The following is a 19,484-nucleotide window of genomic DNA, read 5'->3' as shown; positions in this document are numbered from 1 at the left end:
ACCTACCCAGGAGCAGTTAATTTTTTTTTTTGCTTAGTTATATCTATTTTTATAAGAGTGTTTTGTAGTTATATGCATGTAATTTCTTTGTGTGTGACTTGGTAGTTAGACTCCCAAGTATTTTATACATTCTGTAGCTATTTTAAATGAAACTTTTCTTTCTGCTGGATTGTATTATATACAGAAATGCTAATTTATGTGGGTTTATTTATATCCTGTAACTTTATGGAATTGCTGTTACCTTTTTATTTTTAGTTAACTCTTAAGGGTTTAAGTAAATTCTCATCTATAAAAAGTGCTAACTTTTTTTCATCATCTCTGCTTATAAAGGCTTCTAGTTAGTTTCAAAACATATAATGATGACTCTTGATTTTAGATGTTTGCTACTTATCCTTTTAAGAAAATAGTTAAGTAGAACAATGGATAGCATGCTAGATTTGGAGTCTAGAGGACTTGAGTTCAGATCCTGCATCAGATGCCTAGTTAGCTATGTGACCCTGGGCAAATCAGTTAGCTTCTCTCAAGCTAACTGTAAAAATGGAGAAAATGATAGTTCTTACCTTACAGGGTTATTATAAATGTCAAATGAAATATGTAGGGTGCTTTGCAAATTTTATAGCACTGTGTGCTTCAAAAGTTAACTTCTCACTATTCTTATCTTTACAGGATTTTATTTCTATGTTTTCTAATTGTTTAAAAACGGGAATAAGTGTTTTTATTGTTTATTGATGTTATTTTTGTTCATATTGTTATATATGATCTGTTATATTGATAGTTTTCATAATAACAAACCACCCCATGTTTTCTGTTTTTAAACAGTATCAAATCATTTTCATAATACCTACTTTGCAGCATACTTTGAGATCTAGTACTGTTAGGTACATACCCCTTCTCAACTCTTCCATGTTAAAAAGTACTAATTTCACTTTTAATTTTTTGTATATGCTATAGAATAATAACATCCTCGAATTCATGAGAAATGTGATCCTTGGTGCTCAGGAATAGAATACCAGCACCTAAGTGTCTTCCCAGTTGTCTCCATTTTTATACCCCTTCCTAGCCTGCCTTCCAAAATGTAGCTCAACAGAAATTTTCTCCCTTGTCTTCCTTTTGAGCCTCCTGGTGCAATTGTTGATAACTTCATGGAATGAAAATGAGCATTCATCCTCGTGTTCAATTTAGTTCCATGGACTAGTGAATCACTGAATTTGTAATGATGGCAACAAACCCGAGACATGATTAAAACTAAAGGTAGCTAGGGCAGTAATTCCTAAAGGGCAGTCTGTAGATCACTTATATTTTGTGAAGAGCCTTCTAGGTAGGATAAGGATTTTGACAAAATTTTTTGTTGATATCACCTACATTTCTCAACAATTCTCATCTTCTCCCTTTCTAGGGAGCCATCCCATATAGCAAAGAAGGAAAAAAAACCAGTTCAACAAAACTAACCAATAGGGCAGCACTGAAAAAGTCCAGCATTGTTTGTAGTATTCCACATGTAGGGTGCTCCACCTTGCAAAGAAGGAAGGGAGGTGTTTTTGCATATATCTTTCTCATTTCTTCTTTGGGATCAAATTTATTATAATTTCACAGCATTAAGTTTAAATTATTATTCTTTATACTTACACTGTTGTAATATTTATTTACATTGGGTTTTTTAGTTGTATTTATTTGTCATTATTTCATCTAAATCTTCCATGCTTGTCTGTTTTCATTGTGTTATTATTTCTTACAGCACAGTATTATTCCATTAAATTCATGTACCACAACTTGTTGATCCATTCCTCAGAGTTAACAGGCAACTTGTTTCCTGTTCTTTGATGCTACAAAAAAAAAAATCCTGTTATAAATACTTTGGTATATAAGGGGCCTTTCTTTTTGTCTCGCAGTGGGATCTCTGGGTCAGAATGTCAGGACATTTGAGTCACTCTGTTTGAATCATTCCATATTTCTTTCCAGAATGGTCAAACCATTTCAAAGTTCTATCAAGAATGCATTTATGTGTCCATAGATAAACTTTCCAGCATAGACTACTCCTGTCTTTTGTCATCTTTGATCACTTGCTATGTATGAAGTAAATCCTCAAGAATTATTTAGATTTGCATTTCTCTTGTTTTTAATGTTTTGGAGCATTCTTTCATATGGCTGTCAATAGTTTGTAATTAAAGAACTATTTTTCTTCTCCTTTGACCACTTATCTCTTCAAGAATGGCTTTTTATCCCCTTCATTTTTATCTTTTCTTTATTTGTTCCTTTAAGATTTTTGACTTTTTGTTTCTTCAGATGAATTTTGTTGTTTTGCATAATTCTGTAAAATGACCCATTCTGGAGGCAGCAGTGAATCACTGGAACTGATTGAATGACATGATCAGACCTAAGCTTTAGAAAAATCACCTTGGTAACTGAACGGCGAATGGATTAGATGAGGAGAGACACTGCAGGAAGAAAGACTTTATAATAGTCCAGAGGATAAGGTGGCGAGGGCCTGAAAGGAAGTGGTAGCTACAGCTGCAGATGTAAAGAGAAAGGGAAATATATGAGATGTTGTGAAGATTGAAACATTAAGATTTCGCAGCTGATTTGGAAATGTAGTTAACAGTGGGGAGTTGAGGGTAGCACCAAGGTTGGGACCTGGTGGGTACCTTCACTGTAGAGAGGAAATTCTGGGAGGGGAGGTTTGGAGAGTGAGGAGAGAGAAGGAATTCTGTTTGAGGCATTTCAAGTTTGAGGTGATTATGGGACATTCATCTCAGGATATCCAAAAGATAGTTGCTGATACAGGACGAGCTCAGAAGAAAGAGTAGGACTGGATGTGTAGAATTGGAAATCATCTACGTAGAAATAATAATTGAACCTATGGAAGCTGCTGAAATCAAGTGAGATAACAGAAAAGACCAAGCACAGAACCTTAGGGGGGAGTGTAAGATACATTGTGACTAGATAAAGGACTAGCAAAAGAAGCTCATTAAGAATAGTCAGAAAAACAGAGACCCAAAAAGCAGTATGCTGAAAAATTAGAGCAGGAGGAAGTGGTCAGCAAGAGTCAGAGGCAGCAGAAAAGTCAAGAAGTCTGAAGACTGAGAAAAGGCCATTATATTTGGCTGTGAAGAACTCATTCACAACTTTGGATGGAGCAGTTTTAATTGGATGATGAAGTCAGAAACCAGGTTGGTGAGTATTTGGAAGAGAATGAAAAGAGAGGAAGTGAAGGCACCACATGTTAATGGCTTTCTCAAGTTTAGTCATGAAGAGAAAGAAATATATGATGATTGCAGTCATGGGTGGTAGGACCACTGAGGATTTTTAAAGGATGAGATAGTCATGGGCATGTTTATAGACATCAGTTAAGTTGCCAGTAGGATAGGGAAAGGTTAGAGCCAAGAGAGTGGGGATGATACTAAAGACAATCTGCTGAGGAATGCATGTAGAGAAGCTGGCAAGAAGGGCCACTTTTTCATGTGAGTCTGGAGAGAAGGAAGAAATAATAAAGAGAGATTTGTGGTAGGAGGAGAGGGTAAGGGGAAAGTCAGTCATGAGTAGTCTCAGTACTTTTTGGTGACGTCTAAGGCAAGTGTCTCAGCTGACCACTTTCAACATGTTCCCTCCCATTACTCTCGACAAAAAATAGCCTATGTTACTGAGAAAAGGAGGCAGGCAGTTATTGGAGGGCTCCTCTTCTCTCCTATTCCATGTCACGTAGTTCCTTTTCATCATCCCCTATTTTTTCACCCTTTGCTATTTTCTCTGATAATGATGTGGTCATCATCATTCTTTGCTAAGGCTAACCCCTCTTTGTACACCCTTGATCATGTGCTCTTAATCTCATTTCTCTTCTTTCTTCTCTGGGAACTTGCGTCCTCTTTCATTGCATCTCTTTTTCTCATGTTCAGTCTGTCTTTATCCACTGGCTTTTTCTCTATCAAATGCAAACATTCTTAAAAAAAACTTTTCATTGGTCCTATCATCCATTAAGCTCCAGGTTCTTACATTTCTTCCTTTCATAGCCAATATCATAGGAAGGATCATCTGCACTCTTGTTGGCCATTCATTTTAAAATTTTTGTGATTTGAAATTTCATTTCTTCCCAGCCATTCAAAACTGATCTAAGATTGCAGTGCAGAAACATATGGAGTAGGCCTCAAACTTTAGTCAGACTTCATTGTATATATCGCTGTAGAGATGGAAAGAGAACTGTTGAATAGAAACTAAAACTGTTTATTCTAAAAGTTGTAGCAAGGAGAATAAGACCATTTGTTTAGAATTTGAAACTGCTAATGTCACACATCAGAAGATCCTTAAAATTATGTGCTGTTTCCAGTTTTATTGATACAAGTATCCTTGAAATAATAATTTTGTCCTGGTCTGTAGTAATTTATGCATAGTTATTTAACCAGAAATAAATGCCTCTATTAATCTTGAGAGTGTGTTAAAGCTGCTTTCTAGTTTGTCTTTCAAAAGTTCTTGGGACTACTTGGCCCAAGAAATGCTTCTTGTAGCTGCATGAAAATAAAATGTGACTTGCAAATTTGGTTCTAAATAAAACATAAGCTTTTGTTTTTTTCAACAGTAGTGTTCTTTTAACAGTCTTTTCTCAGTTTTCATTTTCTTTTATCTTCAAGCAGCTTCTGACATCATGGACCATCCCTTCCTGCTAAATAGTCTCCTATCCCTTGGCTTTCATGAAACTGATCTCACTTTGTTCCCCTTCTACTTATTTTATCACCCCTCATTTAACTTTGTTAGGTCATCCTCTGTCTCTCATCTAAACTCTGCTTAGGCATCCCTTAAACTCCTGTCATCAGGAACTGGGGGAGGGAAGGGAATAAGGAAATAATTTATGTAGTGCTTATTATGTACCAGAGCACTGTGTTAAGTGCTCTATAAGTATTATCTCATTTGGTAGCAGTAATGGCTCTCTTCTCTCCCTTTTGTTGATGTCATCATCTCTCATGGGTTCAGTTAACATCCTTAGCTGATGTCTGTCCAGACTGATTTCTCTCATGAATTCTCCAGTCTTACTTATAATCACCAACTGCTGAATCCTGAACATTACCTGGATATCCTTTTGGCATCTAAAACCTTATATGGCCAAAATGGAATTGATTATATTCTCTGAAAATCCACCTCCTTCAGGCTACCTGATTTATTTATTGAGGGCATCACTGTTCTTTTTTTCATTCATCTAAGGTTCACTTTAGTGTAATTGTCAATTTTCCTCTGACCTCTCCTCCTTATACAGTTGGTTGTGAAGTCTTATCATTCCACTTCAGCGATATCTCTTAAATATGTCCCCTTCTCTCCATTTACACAGTACAATTCTAGTTCCAGTCTTATTTGCCGTTTGGACTAGTATAATAGATTTTTTATTTTTTATTTTTTATTTTTTAATGTTTAACAATCACTGCCATACAATTGAGATTTTATCCCCGCCACACCTACCCCCACTACTCCCCTCCCTCCCCACGACTGCATACAATTCTGTATAGGTTCTACATATACTTTCCTATTGAGTACATTTTCACTATAGTCATGCTATGTAGTCGGACTAAAATAAATGGAAGAAATCATAAAACAAATCAAAACATGATACACAAAAACATACACACACACAAACATAATCTGCTACATTCTGCGAATGACTTCCATATTTCTTTCTCTGAGTGTGGTAGTATAATAGATTTTTAATTGGTCTCCCTCATACTATTTTCTCCTGTATCTAAGCCAGTTATCTGCCAGCTGCCATATTGATATTCCTAAAGGATAGCTTCTAAGCATGTATCACTTTTTTACTCATCTATCTTTAGTAGTGCGCCACTGGCTCTGAGATAAAATCAAAAATCCTTAGCCTGGTGTTTAAAGCCGCGTTCCTTTCTAGTTTTGTTTTATGTTACTTTCCTTTATGTGTTCTACATGCTAGTTAGATTGGCCTACTACTTGTTCCCCATAGGAATCTAGGAAGTGCAGTGAATAGAGCACTGGGCCTGGAGGCAGAAAGATCTGAGTTCAGATTTGACTTCAGACACTTAATAGCTGTTATTCTGAACAAGTCATTTAACTTCTGTCCACCTCAATTTCCTCATTTCTAAAATGGTGATAGTAGTAGCACCTATTTTTGGTTGTTGGAAAGGATTGTTGGAAAGTATTTAGCACAAGTACTTGGGCCCATAGTAGACAGTAAGCACTTATTCCTTTCCATTTTTCACATACATGACATTCCATTGCCCACCTCCTTGCCTTTGCATAGACTTGTTTCCCACATTTCCCCACATCATTTTGCCTCGTAGAATCAATCCCTAGTTTCTTTCAAAGACCAGATCCAGTGCTATGTCCTATAAGTATTTGTTTTTTTTAATCCCCTTAGTCAGAAAGGTAAAAGGTAATATCTTCTGCTTTTTAAAGTTACTTTGTATTTACTTATCTGCAGATAAATTATGCTCCCTAATAGAATAGGGCAGTAGAGAACATGTGACTACTCATTGAATATGGGGGATGAAGGAAGATAAAGAGTCCAGGATGTCATTGGTGTTCTGAATCTGGTTGATAAGAAAGATAGTAGTCTCTGTAACGAGTAGAGAAGGGTAGTTTCCAGGAATGTATTTTGGACATGTTGAGTTTGAAATACCTACTGGACATTCAATTTTAATGTCCAACAGATAGTTGATGGTGCGAGGTAGATGCTCAGAGAAGAAACCTGCTGGATAAATTTTATCTAGGAGTCATCTGCATTAGCACTTGTAATTTAATCCAGTGAACCTAGAGAGGTAGGTGGAGAACCAAAAGAGGGTAATTCATGGAAACTCACAATGTCAAGAGTTACTAAGAGAAGGCTGTTAATAGTGTCAAATGTTGCAGAGAGATCAAGAATGATGAGGACTAAGAAAAGCAATTGGATTTGGTATTTGAGATCTTTGGTAATTGAAAAAAGCAGTTTCAATTGAGTGATAAGGTAGGAAGTCATATTGTAAGGAGCTGAGAAATGTGTTGGAGAAAAGTGAATGTAAGCAGCTTTTCTAGGAATTTGGCTTTGAAAGGGAGGAGAGGATATGACTTGAGGGGATGATAATATCAAGGTTTTTTTTTTGGTTGTTTTTTGGTTTGTTTGTTTTTTTTTTCTTTTTAAGGATAGGAATGACCCTGGGCATGCATGTAGGCAAGCAGGGAAGGAGCCAGTAGATAGGGAGAGACTGAATATTAGAGAGAGGAAGTTACTATTACATGGTCACTCTACCAAAGCAGGATAAGCTTAAGTGTACAAGTACGGTCATTGGTCTTGGCAAGAAGAGCTACCTGTTCATCAGCCTGGATCTCAGTATTTTTGTTCAGAACCAAATACTGCAATTTGATACCCTGATTCTGAATGACCACATCTTCTCTCTCTCTCTTTTTTTTTGACAGAGTGAAGCAGGTGTTAAGGAATTTCATATAGTGCAAGTTTCAAGTAATAGCAAGCATTGGAAGTTACAGAAATCTGTCAATCTCTCTGAAAACAAAGGTTTGTAATTTTTTTCCTTTATGGTAAATTCCTTCATATTTCCTGATTCTTTTTTTCAGAATCCTAAGAATTGATCATTTAATAAAGAATAATAAATTCCAACTTTTATGGGAAATAAATGACTGCAAACGTCCCTAACACCTCACATTTATTTTGTCTAGATTCTCTCTTCCCTACCTTCCACATATTTTTCCATTTTCCTCATTTCTCTAACTTCTAGCTTTCCTTTTACTTTAGATGTACTGTTTTCTCATTGACTTGCTGACTCTTCCTCCTACTCCTCTAACTGGAGCTTGGCATTGATTTTTACTGTGGATCTGGGGAAAACATGGTAAAACCTTTTATCTGAGCCTGAGGCTCCTGAGCAGAGGGTGGGGGAAGTAGTGGGGAGAGAAAAAGTAGGGAAAAGTTTTATGCTGTAAACCAGCCTTTGTATTTTTGCTGTTAGCAAGGGATGCAGGGAACCTTAAACAAAGCTACATGGTTCCAGAATTCAGATAACATCAGAACCTCTATGTAGCATGAAGAATTTAATTACTAAAACCAGTAATCTGCACTCTTTCATTTTAATAAATATAGCAGTCATTCATTAAATGCCTGTTACAGGCAAAACTCATCATGGCTAGGTGCTGGGCAGTGAAGGATGAAAAATGTCCTAGTCCCCATCTTCTAGTAGTATGACCTGGAGATGGGGAGTATGCATAATATATGTACAGATAAATGAAATACAAGGTAGTGTGTGATTGGGATAAAGGAAAATCAGGCAAAGTGCAACAGGAAAAATTAAGGGAGAGATTTTTTTTTAGCTGTGAGATAGGATATCCATAAAAATTAGAGAATGTTCCTTGTGAAGGTGGAATTTGAGCTAAACCTTGAAGGAAAAAGATTTTGATGTGTAGAGATGAGAATGAAATATAATCCAGAAATGAGGAAGATTTGCAGGAGCTGTGCAGATCTGTGGATAGGAGGGTACAGTTACTTAGATTGGAATGTAGAATTTGTAAAGTGAGTCAATAAGAAAAGAGCTTACATTGGGAGGTTACAGCGAAGTTGTGGAGAGCCTTGCGTGCCCAGCTTAGAACTTAACATTTTATCTTAGAGGCAGTAGGAAACACTGAAGTTTTAGGAGTGAAGAATGACAGGAAAATTTATTTTGTATCATTTTTGCAGCTATTTGAAGGACAGTTTGGTAAAAATGAAGACTGGTGGTTAGGGGACCAGTTAGGAGACTATAACAATAGTTCAGATCAACAGCAATGAGTATGGACTAGACTCATGGGTGTATGAGTCAAGAGAATGGAATCAGTGTAAGAGATAGAGGTGGGAATGATAATGCTTGGCAGCTGTTTGGCTGAGGGGGAAGGGTAGAGGAGAAAAAAAGTCAAAGATGATGAACCTGGGTGCCTTCCAGTTAAGTAAGGAAGAAAGTTTAGTGTTAAAGTAGAGAAGATGAAGAGTTCAAATTGGGACTTCTGAATACACAATCATTTGAGAATGTTTTCTGTTGTCTCCTAACTACACTTTTCTCCCTTGACTTTTGAAATTTTGAAATCAGTATTTCAGATTCTCTTTGAACCTCCCTAACCTTTTCTTCTTTCTTTTTCACTGATTTCTCATTTTGTTTCTGACACTTTTAAGATGACCTCCATGTCTTCAGTAGTTTGGCCATCCATGGACTTCCCCCCATTCCCCACCCCCATTATGCTCTTTCATTTAATTCCATTCTCGTGGCTTCAGCCAGTTAATCGTCTCTATACAACAGATTCTAAAATTCTTATCTCGACCTCTCTTCTGAATTGTGTAACTTCATTTCTAACTCATTACAGGTTGTCACTGCTTTGGCATTTCACCAGAAACTTAAATTGAAACAAACAAACAAATAAATATAAAATTACACTTACTTATCTTTTACCCAAAGCTTGTTTCTTTCTTACTTCACTAGCTCTATCAGGAGTGCCACTATTCACCTGATGTCCCATTGTCAAAGCCTTGATTTTCCTTTGACTTCTATTTCTCCCTCATTTTCCAAATCCAGTCAGTTACCAAGGCATCAGTTTCACCTCCATAATAATTCTTGCATCAGTCCCTTCTTTTTTCACTGCTGCTACCTTAGTATAGATCCTTATTACACCTATCTTGACTATTGAAATAGTTCTATGCAATATGAAACATTCTTCCTTATGGCCAGATCTTTTTGTATTATTTCTCTGCTTAAAAATCTTTATTAGTGCCATATTTCCTGCTTAATAAAGTTTAGATTCTTTTGCCTGACATTCAAACCTGTCCACAGTCTGATGCCACTCTCATTATTTATTTCATGCTATTCCCCTTATGTACTCAGTGACCAGTCAAAATGTTTGAACTATTTCATCAGCTGAGCACATACTGTGTTTTCCTGTTTCTGTCTTTACTCACACTCCTTGGAATTCTTGGAATAGCTCAGATTTCTTATATTTCCCATATTTCCTTTACATATCTCCATGATCAACCCCACCAAGCAGTAATAATGACCCATATCCCAATTTAATTTTACATAATATTTTTCTGCTCTTATGCACTTACGTAGCATTTTCTATTATAGCTGTTTATCTGTCTCCCTCTGATAGATTTGTCAGTTTTATGAGGGCTGCATGGGTAATGACTTAATTTTGTCTTTTGTTGATAGTGCTGTGCATCCACTAGTTAATGAATGTTTGCTGAATTACATTGAACAGGCAAGGCTGCTTAGAGAAGAACAACGTCTGCATTCCCACGCTATCTCTGCAAATTACATGTATTGTGTAATATGAGAAGTAGAAATAAATTATTCTGTCACCCTTTCATCTCAGAATTTACTGTTCCTATAGAAGAATTGTTTTCTTGCCACCCTTTTTTTGTGGGTCCCTCTACTATAACTATTGATTTAATTCAAAAGTTCGGTTTTTAAACTTTGAATTCTTAAATATTAAATTCCTTCTTTAAATGATTTTTTTTTGTTAGCTTGGCACCAAAGAGATAATATTTTAAGAATTAAATATTTTTAAAAATGGCTCATGTTCCAGTTTGGCTAAAGACATCTGAATGTTAAAATAGATTTTTTACCAAATTGAGATTGTTCTATTTCTCTTTTAGCAAAGCTGACAAATACACCTTTTAAAAAAATTTCCCTTATTTTCTAGATTCAAAACTTGCTAGCAGAGAGAGGGGAAAGTTGTGCTTTAAGGCAGTAAGATGTAAAAATTTTGAAGGTAAGTTTATTTTACTTAGTGACACATTTTTCAATGAGGCTTTATGTTTGTGGCTCTGAGATGATATTGTCTTCCTGTTTTTTAGCTGCTGCACAGTCATCAGAAAAGTACACATTTGCAGATATCATCTTTGGCAATGAACAGGTATGTAAATTAGCAATATAAGATTATTTTACCTAAAAATAGTCATTGTTGTAATACATATGTATATATATAATGTATTATACATAATATATATAATAATTCTGACTTATGCAAACTATTTAGTACATTGATTTCTTTGCTGTTTGGAGTTCAAACACCCTATCATTATTTGATTCCCTTCCCTACACACCTCCCTACCCCTTCCCCTCTCCCACATCTCCTTCCCTTGAGTTATTGTGAATGGATAGATAACAAAAAATAATGTCTTGTTCACTTAGTGTGAACTAGCTTAGGTGAATTAATGGGTTTATGACCATAAGAAAAGTGGAAATGGTGAAATGCTTCTAATCTGGAAGGTTGAGGAGAACTTTGGTCTGAAGCTTTAGATAATTAAGAAGAAATAGGGCCATAATTACATTCCCTGTAACAGTGCAACAAAATAGCTAAACAAGAAAGCAGTAGAGGAATACTTAAACCTGACTTTCCTTATATAGGGTGTCCTAAAAGTCTCAGTGTGGTCTAAATCTTTTAACAGCTTAAAACTGTACTAAGTCTTTTGGCACACCTTGTATGTAAAATAAGAGGCTTGGAAAATAGAGAACTGATGGAATCAGTAGAGATTAGCATTATATGCTTCTCTCCTTTCCTGTCAGCCTGAAAAACAAAGAAAACAACTGTGCAGAATGTAGGTGTGGTTTCTATGAGTTTTGGAGGATTGTTAGAAATATTTAATGTAAACTATTGAAGAAAATCTTTTTTGTAGTTCGTATGCCTAGGTGTCTAAGACAGTACTACTTGACTTTGTCAATACTGGCCTTTAAACAGGGAGGCACTGTTAGAAATTTGATAATTTTTAACTCACTGTGACTTACTAACACAAAACAAGTATAGTCAGAGGAGAAAATAGCTTTTGTTTTTGTATAAATACAAGCATAACATCATTTCACTTTTTAATATATAAGATATTAAAATTGCTCATAAAATTGATTTAAATTGTAAAATATTTTTTAGAAATTTTAATTTTATGAAGTTTATGCATTGATATAATTAAACCTAACAGCAGATTAATTTGCTATACTCTCCCATTAGTTTGTCATTAGAAGTTAGTTGTTACAGTGACTATTTACATTATTATCCTTAAGTGAGAAGAACTTAATGAATTTAACTTAATCTTTGTAGGATTGCATCTTCATAATCTAAAAAATTTGGGGGGAGGAATTAACAAAAAAAAAGTGGGAAAATTAGTGCAGGAAGCACTCTTTCTGTTAATTGACTTAGATACAGAACTAAGAATAAGAGAGTAGGTTGATAGTAGAGCACAGTCCTGAGGTGGGAATGGATGTAAAACAGAACAGATCATCTGAGTTACCGCAGACACTGGTTTTTTACCTATTTAGGTGATTATTTGTCACAAGCAGTATGTATATATGAAGTTCTGCTGTAATTCTAAATATGTTTTAGAGTATGGGTGATCTCTTTAATATTGTTCTTAGGTCTTTCTTCCTTCTGAATTCCCACCTCATCAGTCCTGTTAATTCTTGTTTCAGGGTAACCCCTAGCATCCAATTTCTTTGCTCCTTGGTCTGATTATTCCTAGAAGTCACAAAATGAAGCTATTTAATTCACTGGAAGTTACCAAAGATCACATAGTTACCATAAACAGCATTCTCTTTTCTAGTTCTCATCCTCCTTGTCCTCTCTGCAGCATTTGGTATTTGGCCACCCTTTTCTACTGGAAATTTTTTTTTCTTGGCTTCCTGAATTTTCCTCCTAATTCTCTGACTACTTCTCTGTTGCCTTTGCTTGATAAGTTTCCTCATGATCCTTTAAGATATGTTGTCTCCAGCATTCTGTCCATAGCCATCTTCCTCCTTTCAGTGACCTCCTTTCTTGGTGAGTTGTCACTGCCTTGGTCTCTGTTAATGACTCTTAAATCACCAGGCCTGGCCTCTTGAGTTCCAAACCTGTATTTCCAACTGCCTGTAGAAACACACCTCCACTAGGATGTACTGCCAGCATCACTAATTTAATATAGCCAAAATTGAGCTTATTATCATCCTCTATAAATATGCTTCCTCTTTGACTTCCATGTATTTGTCAATTTGGCTCATGTAGAAATTCATGTTCTTCAGGTCAAAGGTTATTGAAATTCTAAATTTTTCTGCCTTAAATTTTTTTTTTTATTTTTTTATAATCACTCTTTGTATTATTCTGATTTTGTTTATATCGCTCTTTGTTAGTTCACAGGAGTGTTGCAGTGTTTCTGTGAATTCCTCATGTTTGTAATTTCTTATAGCACAATAGATTTCCATTACATTGATAAACCATAATTTGTTCAGCCCTTTGTCAATCAATAATACCTTGTTTTTAGTTTTTTGCTACTATAAAAAAGTGCTGCTATGAATAGGGGATGGGAACTAAACCTGTAATTTCATTAATTTAGGGACCTCTCACTTGAGAAAACTCATTCTGCCAATGTAGGTCAATAATTTGTCTGCAACTTAAGTCTTAGAGAGTTGCCTAGAATATTTGATAGGTTAAGTGACTTGCCCCAGGGTCATGTAGCCATTAAGTGTAAGATGTGAAACTTAGAGCCAAATTCTCCTGGGTTAGAGGCTGGCTCTATCCATCTTGTCACACTCCCTCTACACACTCTGCCATTTTGTATCTGTTACTACATCATGCTGAATGGTTTGGTTTATGCGAGCCCTTTTTATCTTTGATCTCTGGTGTATATGTCTAGTACTGGGCTAATTAGGTTAAAGGATTTAAATAGTTCCATGATTTTTCTTGCACAATTCCAAATTGCTTTCCAGAATAGTTTAAGCAATCTTTGCTATCAGTGTTTTATTGTGCTTGCCTCCTCACAGCTCCTCCAACATTAATTTCCATTTTCTATCAACCTTTCTAATTTTCAAGGGATGAGTTGAGACCTCAGGGTAGTATTATTTGCATTTTTCTTTTTAGTAGTGATTTTGAGCATTTTTATGTGTTTGTTGATCATTTGCTTTTCGTCTTTTGAAAACTATTCATATATTTGAACACTATCTCTTGAGTATTGGCACTTATTCTTACATATTTTTAGCTTGACTACTAGAATTTTATTAATGGCTGATAGAAAATTTTTTCCCCAGTTTCTCTTCTAACTACGTTGATTTTGCTTGTATGAAAGCTTTTGTTTTTCATGTAGTTTAAATTGTTTCTTTTAACTTTTATGATCCCTTTTATTCCTTGTAGGTAAGAAAGCTTGCTCTAATAAATTCCTATTCTCCTCTAATGTTTTTTTTAATTGATTTTTTTGTAAAACTAGTTTTCGTAGTAGTTCTTATTGAACAGGAACTTCTTCACCCTTGTAGTTTGCTTCTGAATATTACTTATTTAGTTTGTTCCACAGATCTACTTTTTATTTTGTAACTAGTTCTAAATAATTTTGATGATTATTGTTTTGCAATATAGTTTGAGAATTGTTAATGCTATGCCCCTTCATTCTTAATATTTTTGGCTATTTTTTTTGAGATTCTAGACCTTTTGTTCTTCCAAATGAATATTATCTTTATTTTGACTGGTTCTTTGGCCCGGTATTACTTTGTGTATTAATTTAGGTAGGTGTATGTGTTTGTGCATGCCATTGTGTGCATGCTTCAATCATGAGCAGAGAGTAACCCTTCAGTCAGTTGTCTTTATTTCTGTAAAGAATGTTTTGTAATTGTATTTAGGTAAGTCCCAGTAGTACAACGTAGTAGGTTTGTCTCTGCTTTCTCCTCATTTCACTCTGCCCTTTCATACTGCTTTTGGAATAATGTTGCTTATGCATTGATCTGATTATGTCACAGCTCTGCTTGCACTTTTCAGTGGTTCCCCATGGTCTCTTGAGTAAAAGTTTACACTCCTTTGCCTCATGGTGATACTATACTTTTTTAGTTTTATTTCCTATAACATTAATGTACATTCTCCTTTCCACGCTACCTGTGTTACTCTTTCAACCCTGAAAAAGCCCTATATTTCTGTGCTTTTGTCCTTTGTACTTTTATAATAAATTTCGGCATGTCCTTTAAGGCCCTTTTCACAAGCTGCTGTCTCTGAATCCTCTCATTTCAATAGTTTTTACTAACCTTTCTGCACTCCACTGACACTATTATAGTTGCCATGCTGTTCCTCACACAGGAAATTCCATCTCCAGGTTCCAGGCATTTCCTTTAAGTCCCAGCTAAAATGCTGTATTCTATGAGAAGCTCTTTCTGATCCCCCTTTCATCCTTCAGACTAGTTCCTTTCCTGTCTTGATTATCTACAATTTACCTTGTACATATCTTGTTTGTGCCTACTTGTTTTCATGTTGTCTTCTCCATTAGACTGTGAGCCCTAGCTCTTAGCTCATTCATTGCCTGGCACATAGTAGATGCTTAATAAATCTTAATAACTAACTGAAACTTAGACCTGATAACACTTTGCTTTGTACCTCAAGTGTACCTATAATGTTTTATTGTATATCATAGTTACCTATGTATGTCTTATTCTCATACTGTAAGCCCCTTGCCTGAATTTTCTTCAGTTTCTAGTACAATGCTATGGTCATGATAAAGTGCTTAATGAATGTGTGTTGAATTTCAACAAGGATATTAGATTTTATGTAATTGTGGTATATCACAAGTTTCTTCTTTCCTCAGTCTATCCTCTAATGTCCTTACCATTATATGTCTCTCTTATTGCCCTTTTCCATCTGATTATCTCTGTACTGGCTTTCTTCTGGTTGTTTGAGATGGCAGGTAGATAGCTTCAGAGACATCTCCTGGTAGATAGGAAGGAGGAAGAAATGAAGGAAACTAGCATTTACCCTAAGTACCTGCTATGTGCCTGCCACTATGCTAAGCACTTTACAAACATTATTTCATTTGATTTTGTAACAACCCTAGGATTGCTGTTATTACCCCATCTTACAATTTAGGAAATTGAGGCAGAGATTAAGTGACTTGCCCAGAGTCACATAGTTAGTAACTGCCTTAGACCAAATTTGAACTCAGGTCTTCCTGATTTCATGCCTGGTGCTATATTTTCTGCTCTACTTAGCTATCTCTATAAGGAATCAAACCTTTTAATTAGGCCTGCTTTGCCTATTCTGAAGTTAACATTGAACTTGTTACTGTTTTTTAGGTATTGTGATACTTTCAGCCCAGGAAGCTTAGGAACAGAGGTCAGAATTGTTGCCCAGGACTCAAAACTGGCATATGTCTATATTCAATTCAGTCACTCAACAGATATACATCCTAGGCATTATGCTGGGTATTGGGGTTGCAAGTACAAAGATAAAATACTCACTGTTCACAAGAAGCTTAGATTCTAATAGGGGCAGCAGCAAATACATATACAGTATAAATATAAATAAATAAAGTATATGCATAGTAATTAAACATAAGATGATTTGTAAGGAAAAACACTGGTTGGTGGGAGGATCAAGAAAAGCTTCCTTCAGAAAATGGTGTTGAGCTGTGTCTTAAAGGAAGAGAGGAGCTATAAGAAGGAGGGGGTGAATTCCGTGTATCTGGAACAGCCAATTCAAAGACCTGGAGACAGGAGATAAAGTGTCATGTAGGATCCTAAAACCCATCAGACTTGACATTTAAGAGACTTTATAGAAGTTTCATTTGAGTGATGAAGTGGGAAGCCAGTTGAGTTGTTAGAGAAGAGGAAGTGGGAGCAGCAGGTATAGACACCTTTTTCTAGGCTTTTGCCTAAGAAAGTGAAGATAATAAGATGATGGCTTGAGGCAATGATGAGGTCCAGTGAAGGTTTTTTTGATTAATGACGGGAAAGACTTTGAACATGTTTGAAGGCAGTAAGGAAGAAATCAGTAGATAGGGAGAACTTGAAGATGATAGAGATTAAAGGACAATGATTGAGATTTCAGTTACCTGGAGAAGGGGCAGAATCAAAGGCAAGGAGAAAGATGTTTTGTTATCAGAGACTGGAGGAGAGGAAGAGACAATAGGAGATGTCAAGAAGTTTGAAATGTAGGTAAAAAGGAAAGAGAAAGCTCATGTTGAAAGGCCTGAGTTTTCTCAATAAAATAAGAGTTGAGCTCCTCAGTTTAAGAGACAGAAGGGTGAGATGTGGCAGACTTAGGGGGAGAAGAAAAGGTTTGGAGTATTTTCTGTGGGAGTAAAGGGATTGATTACCTTGATGAAATTAGAGTCTAGATGAAATTGTATAATATGAATTTGTAGTTATCTTCTCACTGTTTATGTGACTTTAACCAGTTCCACTCAGTGTAGGGGCTTGGCTGAGGATGAATGGCATTAGGACAAGGGAGTGATTGATTTGAAAGTAGTTGGCATTGTAAAAGGGTAATTGATTAACTAGAGGGTCAAGCCTGGGAAGAGAGGAAAGTGAAATGAGAGCAGGAGTCGGAGCCTGACAAAGTTCTGAGGGGTAAAGAGGTTGGAGCTCTCAGTGAAGGTAAAGAGAGGATCTAGGATGAATTAGGTATAGGGGAAAAGTAAAATGGTGTTTTGAGAAAGATTATACTAAAGTGTTACAGTTGTCTAGGCATGAGTTGATATGGTGATATTGTTTGATAAGGTTATTAATTAGAGCAGAAATAGTGAAAATGGAAAGACAAGTTAAAGTTAGAGCAAAGTATATGAGAGAGAGTGGACAAAATTATATATGGGAAGTGAATTGCATTTTTTTTTTTTTGGAAGAAATGTCCAACGATGTGAAACTGAAAGATTAAAGAGAATAGAAGAGCTGTTGATGGTTAACAAGGAATTTCAGAAGAGATAATCATTTTGAGGACTGTTAATAAAATCAGTTTGCAGTATGTTAGTTTGTAAGTGTCAGTAGAATATCTACATACTGATAGCCTGTATTGATTTGGAAAGCAGTAGACAGATTTAGAGTCACCCATATCTCAGTTGGCATTCAAAACTATTTGAATATTTGATCTCACAGAAAACAAATTCTTAACCTTTTTTTGGTATTGTACACTATTTTGGCAATGTGGTTTAACATCTGGAGCCCTTCTCCAAATAACATTTTTAAATACATAAAAGAAAATACATAGAATTACAAAGGAAACCAATTACATTAACCACTTATCAAAAAAAAAATTTTCTAAAAAGAAAAGAAAAACCCCTGTTGTAGAAGTTGCTAGACATAAATATTCCATGGCTTTAGGGAAGGTAAGGGGTTAGAAGTTCAGTGAAACAGAACACCAAGTTTCAACCTTAAACATTTTTAATACACAAGAGTCAACATATCTGTCATTGTTAATATATGATCTTTTTTACTTTTTTAATCAAAAGAAAAACAAATTATAAGCTCATAGTTTTTTTTCCAAATTTATTAAATTTGTTCTCAGTTTTCAACAATCACTTCCGTAAGTTCCAAATTTTCTCCCTCTCCCTCCTCACTCTCTCCCCAAGAAGGCATGCACTCTTATATGGATTCTGCACATACATTCCTATTAAAGACATTTTCATAATTAATCATGTTGCATAGGAGAATGAAAACGAATGAGAGAAACCATGAGAAAAACAAAACATAACAAAGGAGAAAATAGTCTGCTTCATTCTGTGTTCCAGCTCCATAGTTCTTTCTTTGGATGTGGATGGATGGCATTTTGTGTCTCATGAGTTCTTTGGAAATGATTTAGGTCCTTGCATTGCTATGAAGGGCTAAGTGTATCAAAAACTGTCCTCACACTCTGTGGCTGTTACTGTGTATAATGTTCTCCTGGCTCTGCTCACTTCACTCAGCATCAGTTAATATAAGTCTTTCCAGGTTTTTCTGAAGTCTACCTGTTCATCATTACTTTCTTTCTTTTTTTTAAGTCCTTTTTAAAAATTACTTGTTTTCAGTTTTCTACAATCATTTCCATATATCTTAGATTTTTTTCCCCTCCCTCGCCCCACCCTCCCTCTTCCTTCCTTAAAATGGTATGCAATCTTATATAGATTCTACACATACATTCCTATTTTAATACCTTTTCTCCTTAGTCATGTTGCATAGAAGAATTAAAATGAATGGGAGAAATCATAAAACAAAACATAACATAAGAGAAAATGGTCTGCTTCATTCTGTGATCCAATTCCATAGTTCTTTCTCTGGATGTGGAAGGTGTTTTGCCTCAAGTTCATTGGGAAGTTTTTAGTCCTTGCATTGCTGTGAAGGATTAAGTCTACCAGAAAAATTCCTCGGATACTGTGGTTGTTGTTGTGTACAGAGTTCTCCTGGTTCTGCTCCTTTGACTCAGCATCAGTTCGTATAAGTCTTTCCGGGCCTCTCTGAAGTCTTCCTGTTCATCATTTCTTATAGCACAGTAGTATTCCATTACATTCATACAGCACAATTTATTCAGCCATTCCCCAATTGATGGGCATTCCCCTTGATTTCCAGTTTTTGGCCACCACAAAGAGCTGCTATAAATGTTTTTATACATATGAGTCATTTTTCCATTTTTATGATCTCTTTGGGATACAGTCCTAGAAGTGATATTTCTGGGCCAAAGGGTATGCACATTTTTGTAGCCGTTTGGGCATAGGTCCAAATTGTTCTCCAGAATGTTTGGATCAGCTCACAGCTCCACCAACAATGAATTAGGGTTCCAACTCTCGCACATCTTCT

At 35.7% G+C, this 19,484-nt stretch overlaps 1 protein-coding gene across 3 annotated transcripts in view; it reads left to right on the top strand.

Moving 5' to 3' along the window:
* The window catches only part of TRAPPC8 (trafficking protein particle complex subunit 8), a 137,985-nt gene that overhangs the window by 105,287 nt on the left and 13,214 nt on the right, over positions 1 to 19,484 (top strand). For all 3 annotated transcript variants that reach the window (XM_072604480.1, XM_072604479.1, XM_072604482.1), the window contains 3 exons: positions 7,396 to 7,492; positions 10,651 to 10,719; positions 10,805 to 10,863. In XM_072604480.1, coding sequence (XP_072460581.1) covers positions 7,396 to 7,492; positions 10,651 to 10,719; positions 10,805 to 10,863 — 225 coding nt within the window. The remainder of the gene's footprint in view (positions 1 to 7,395; positions 7,493 to 10,650; positions 10,720 to 10,804; positions 10,864 to 19,484) is intronic.

The sequence above is a fragment of the Notamacropus eugenii genome, chromosome 4 (assembly GCF_028372415.1).
Source record: "Notamacropus eugenii isolate mMacEug1 chromosome 4, mMacEug1.pri_v2, whole genome shotgun sequence".
NCBI classification, from domain to species: domain Eukaryota; kingdom Metazoa; phylum Chordata; class Mammalia; order Diprotodontia; family Macropodidae; genus Notamacropus; species Notamacropus eugenii.
This window is presented reverse-complemented; position numbering and strand designations above follow the sequence as displayed.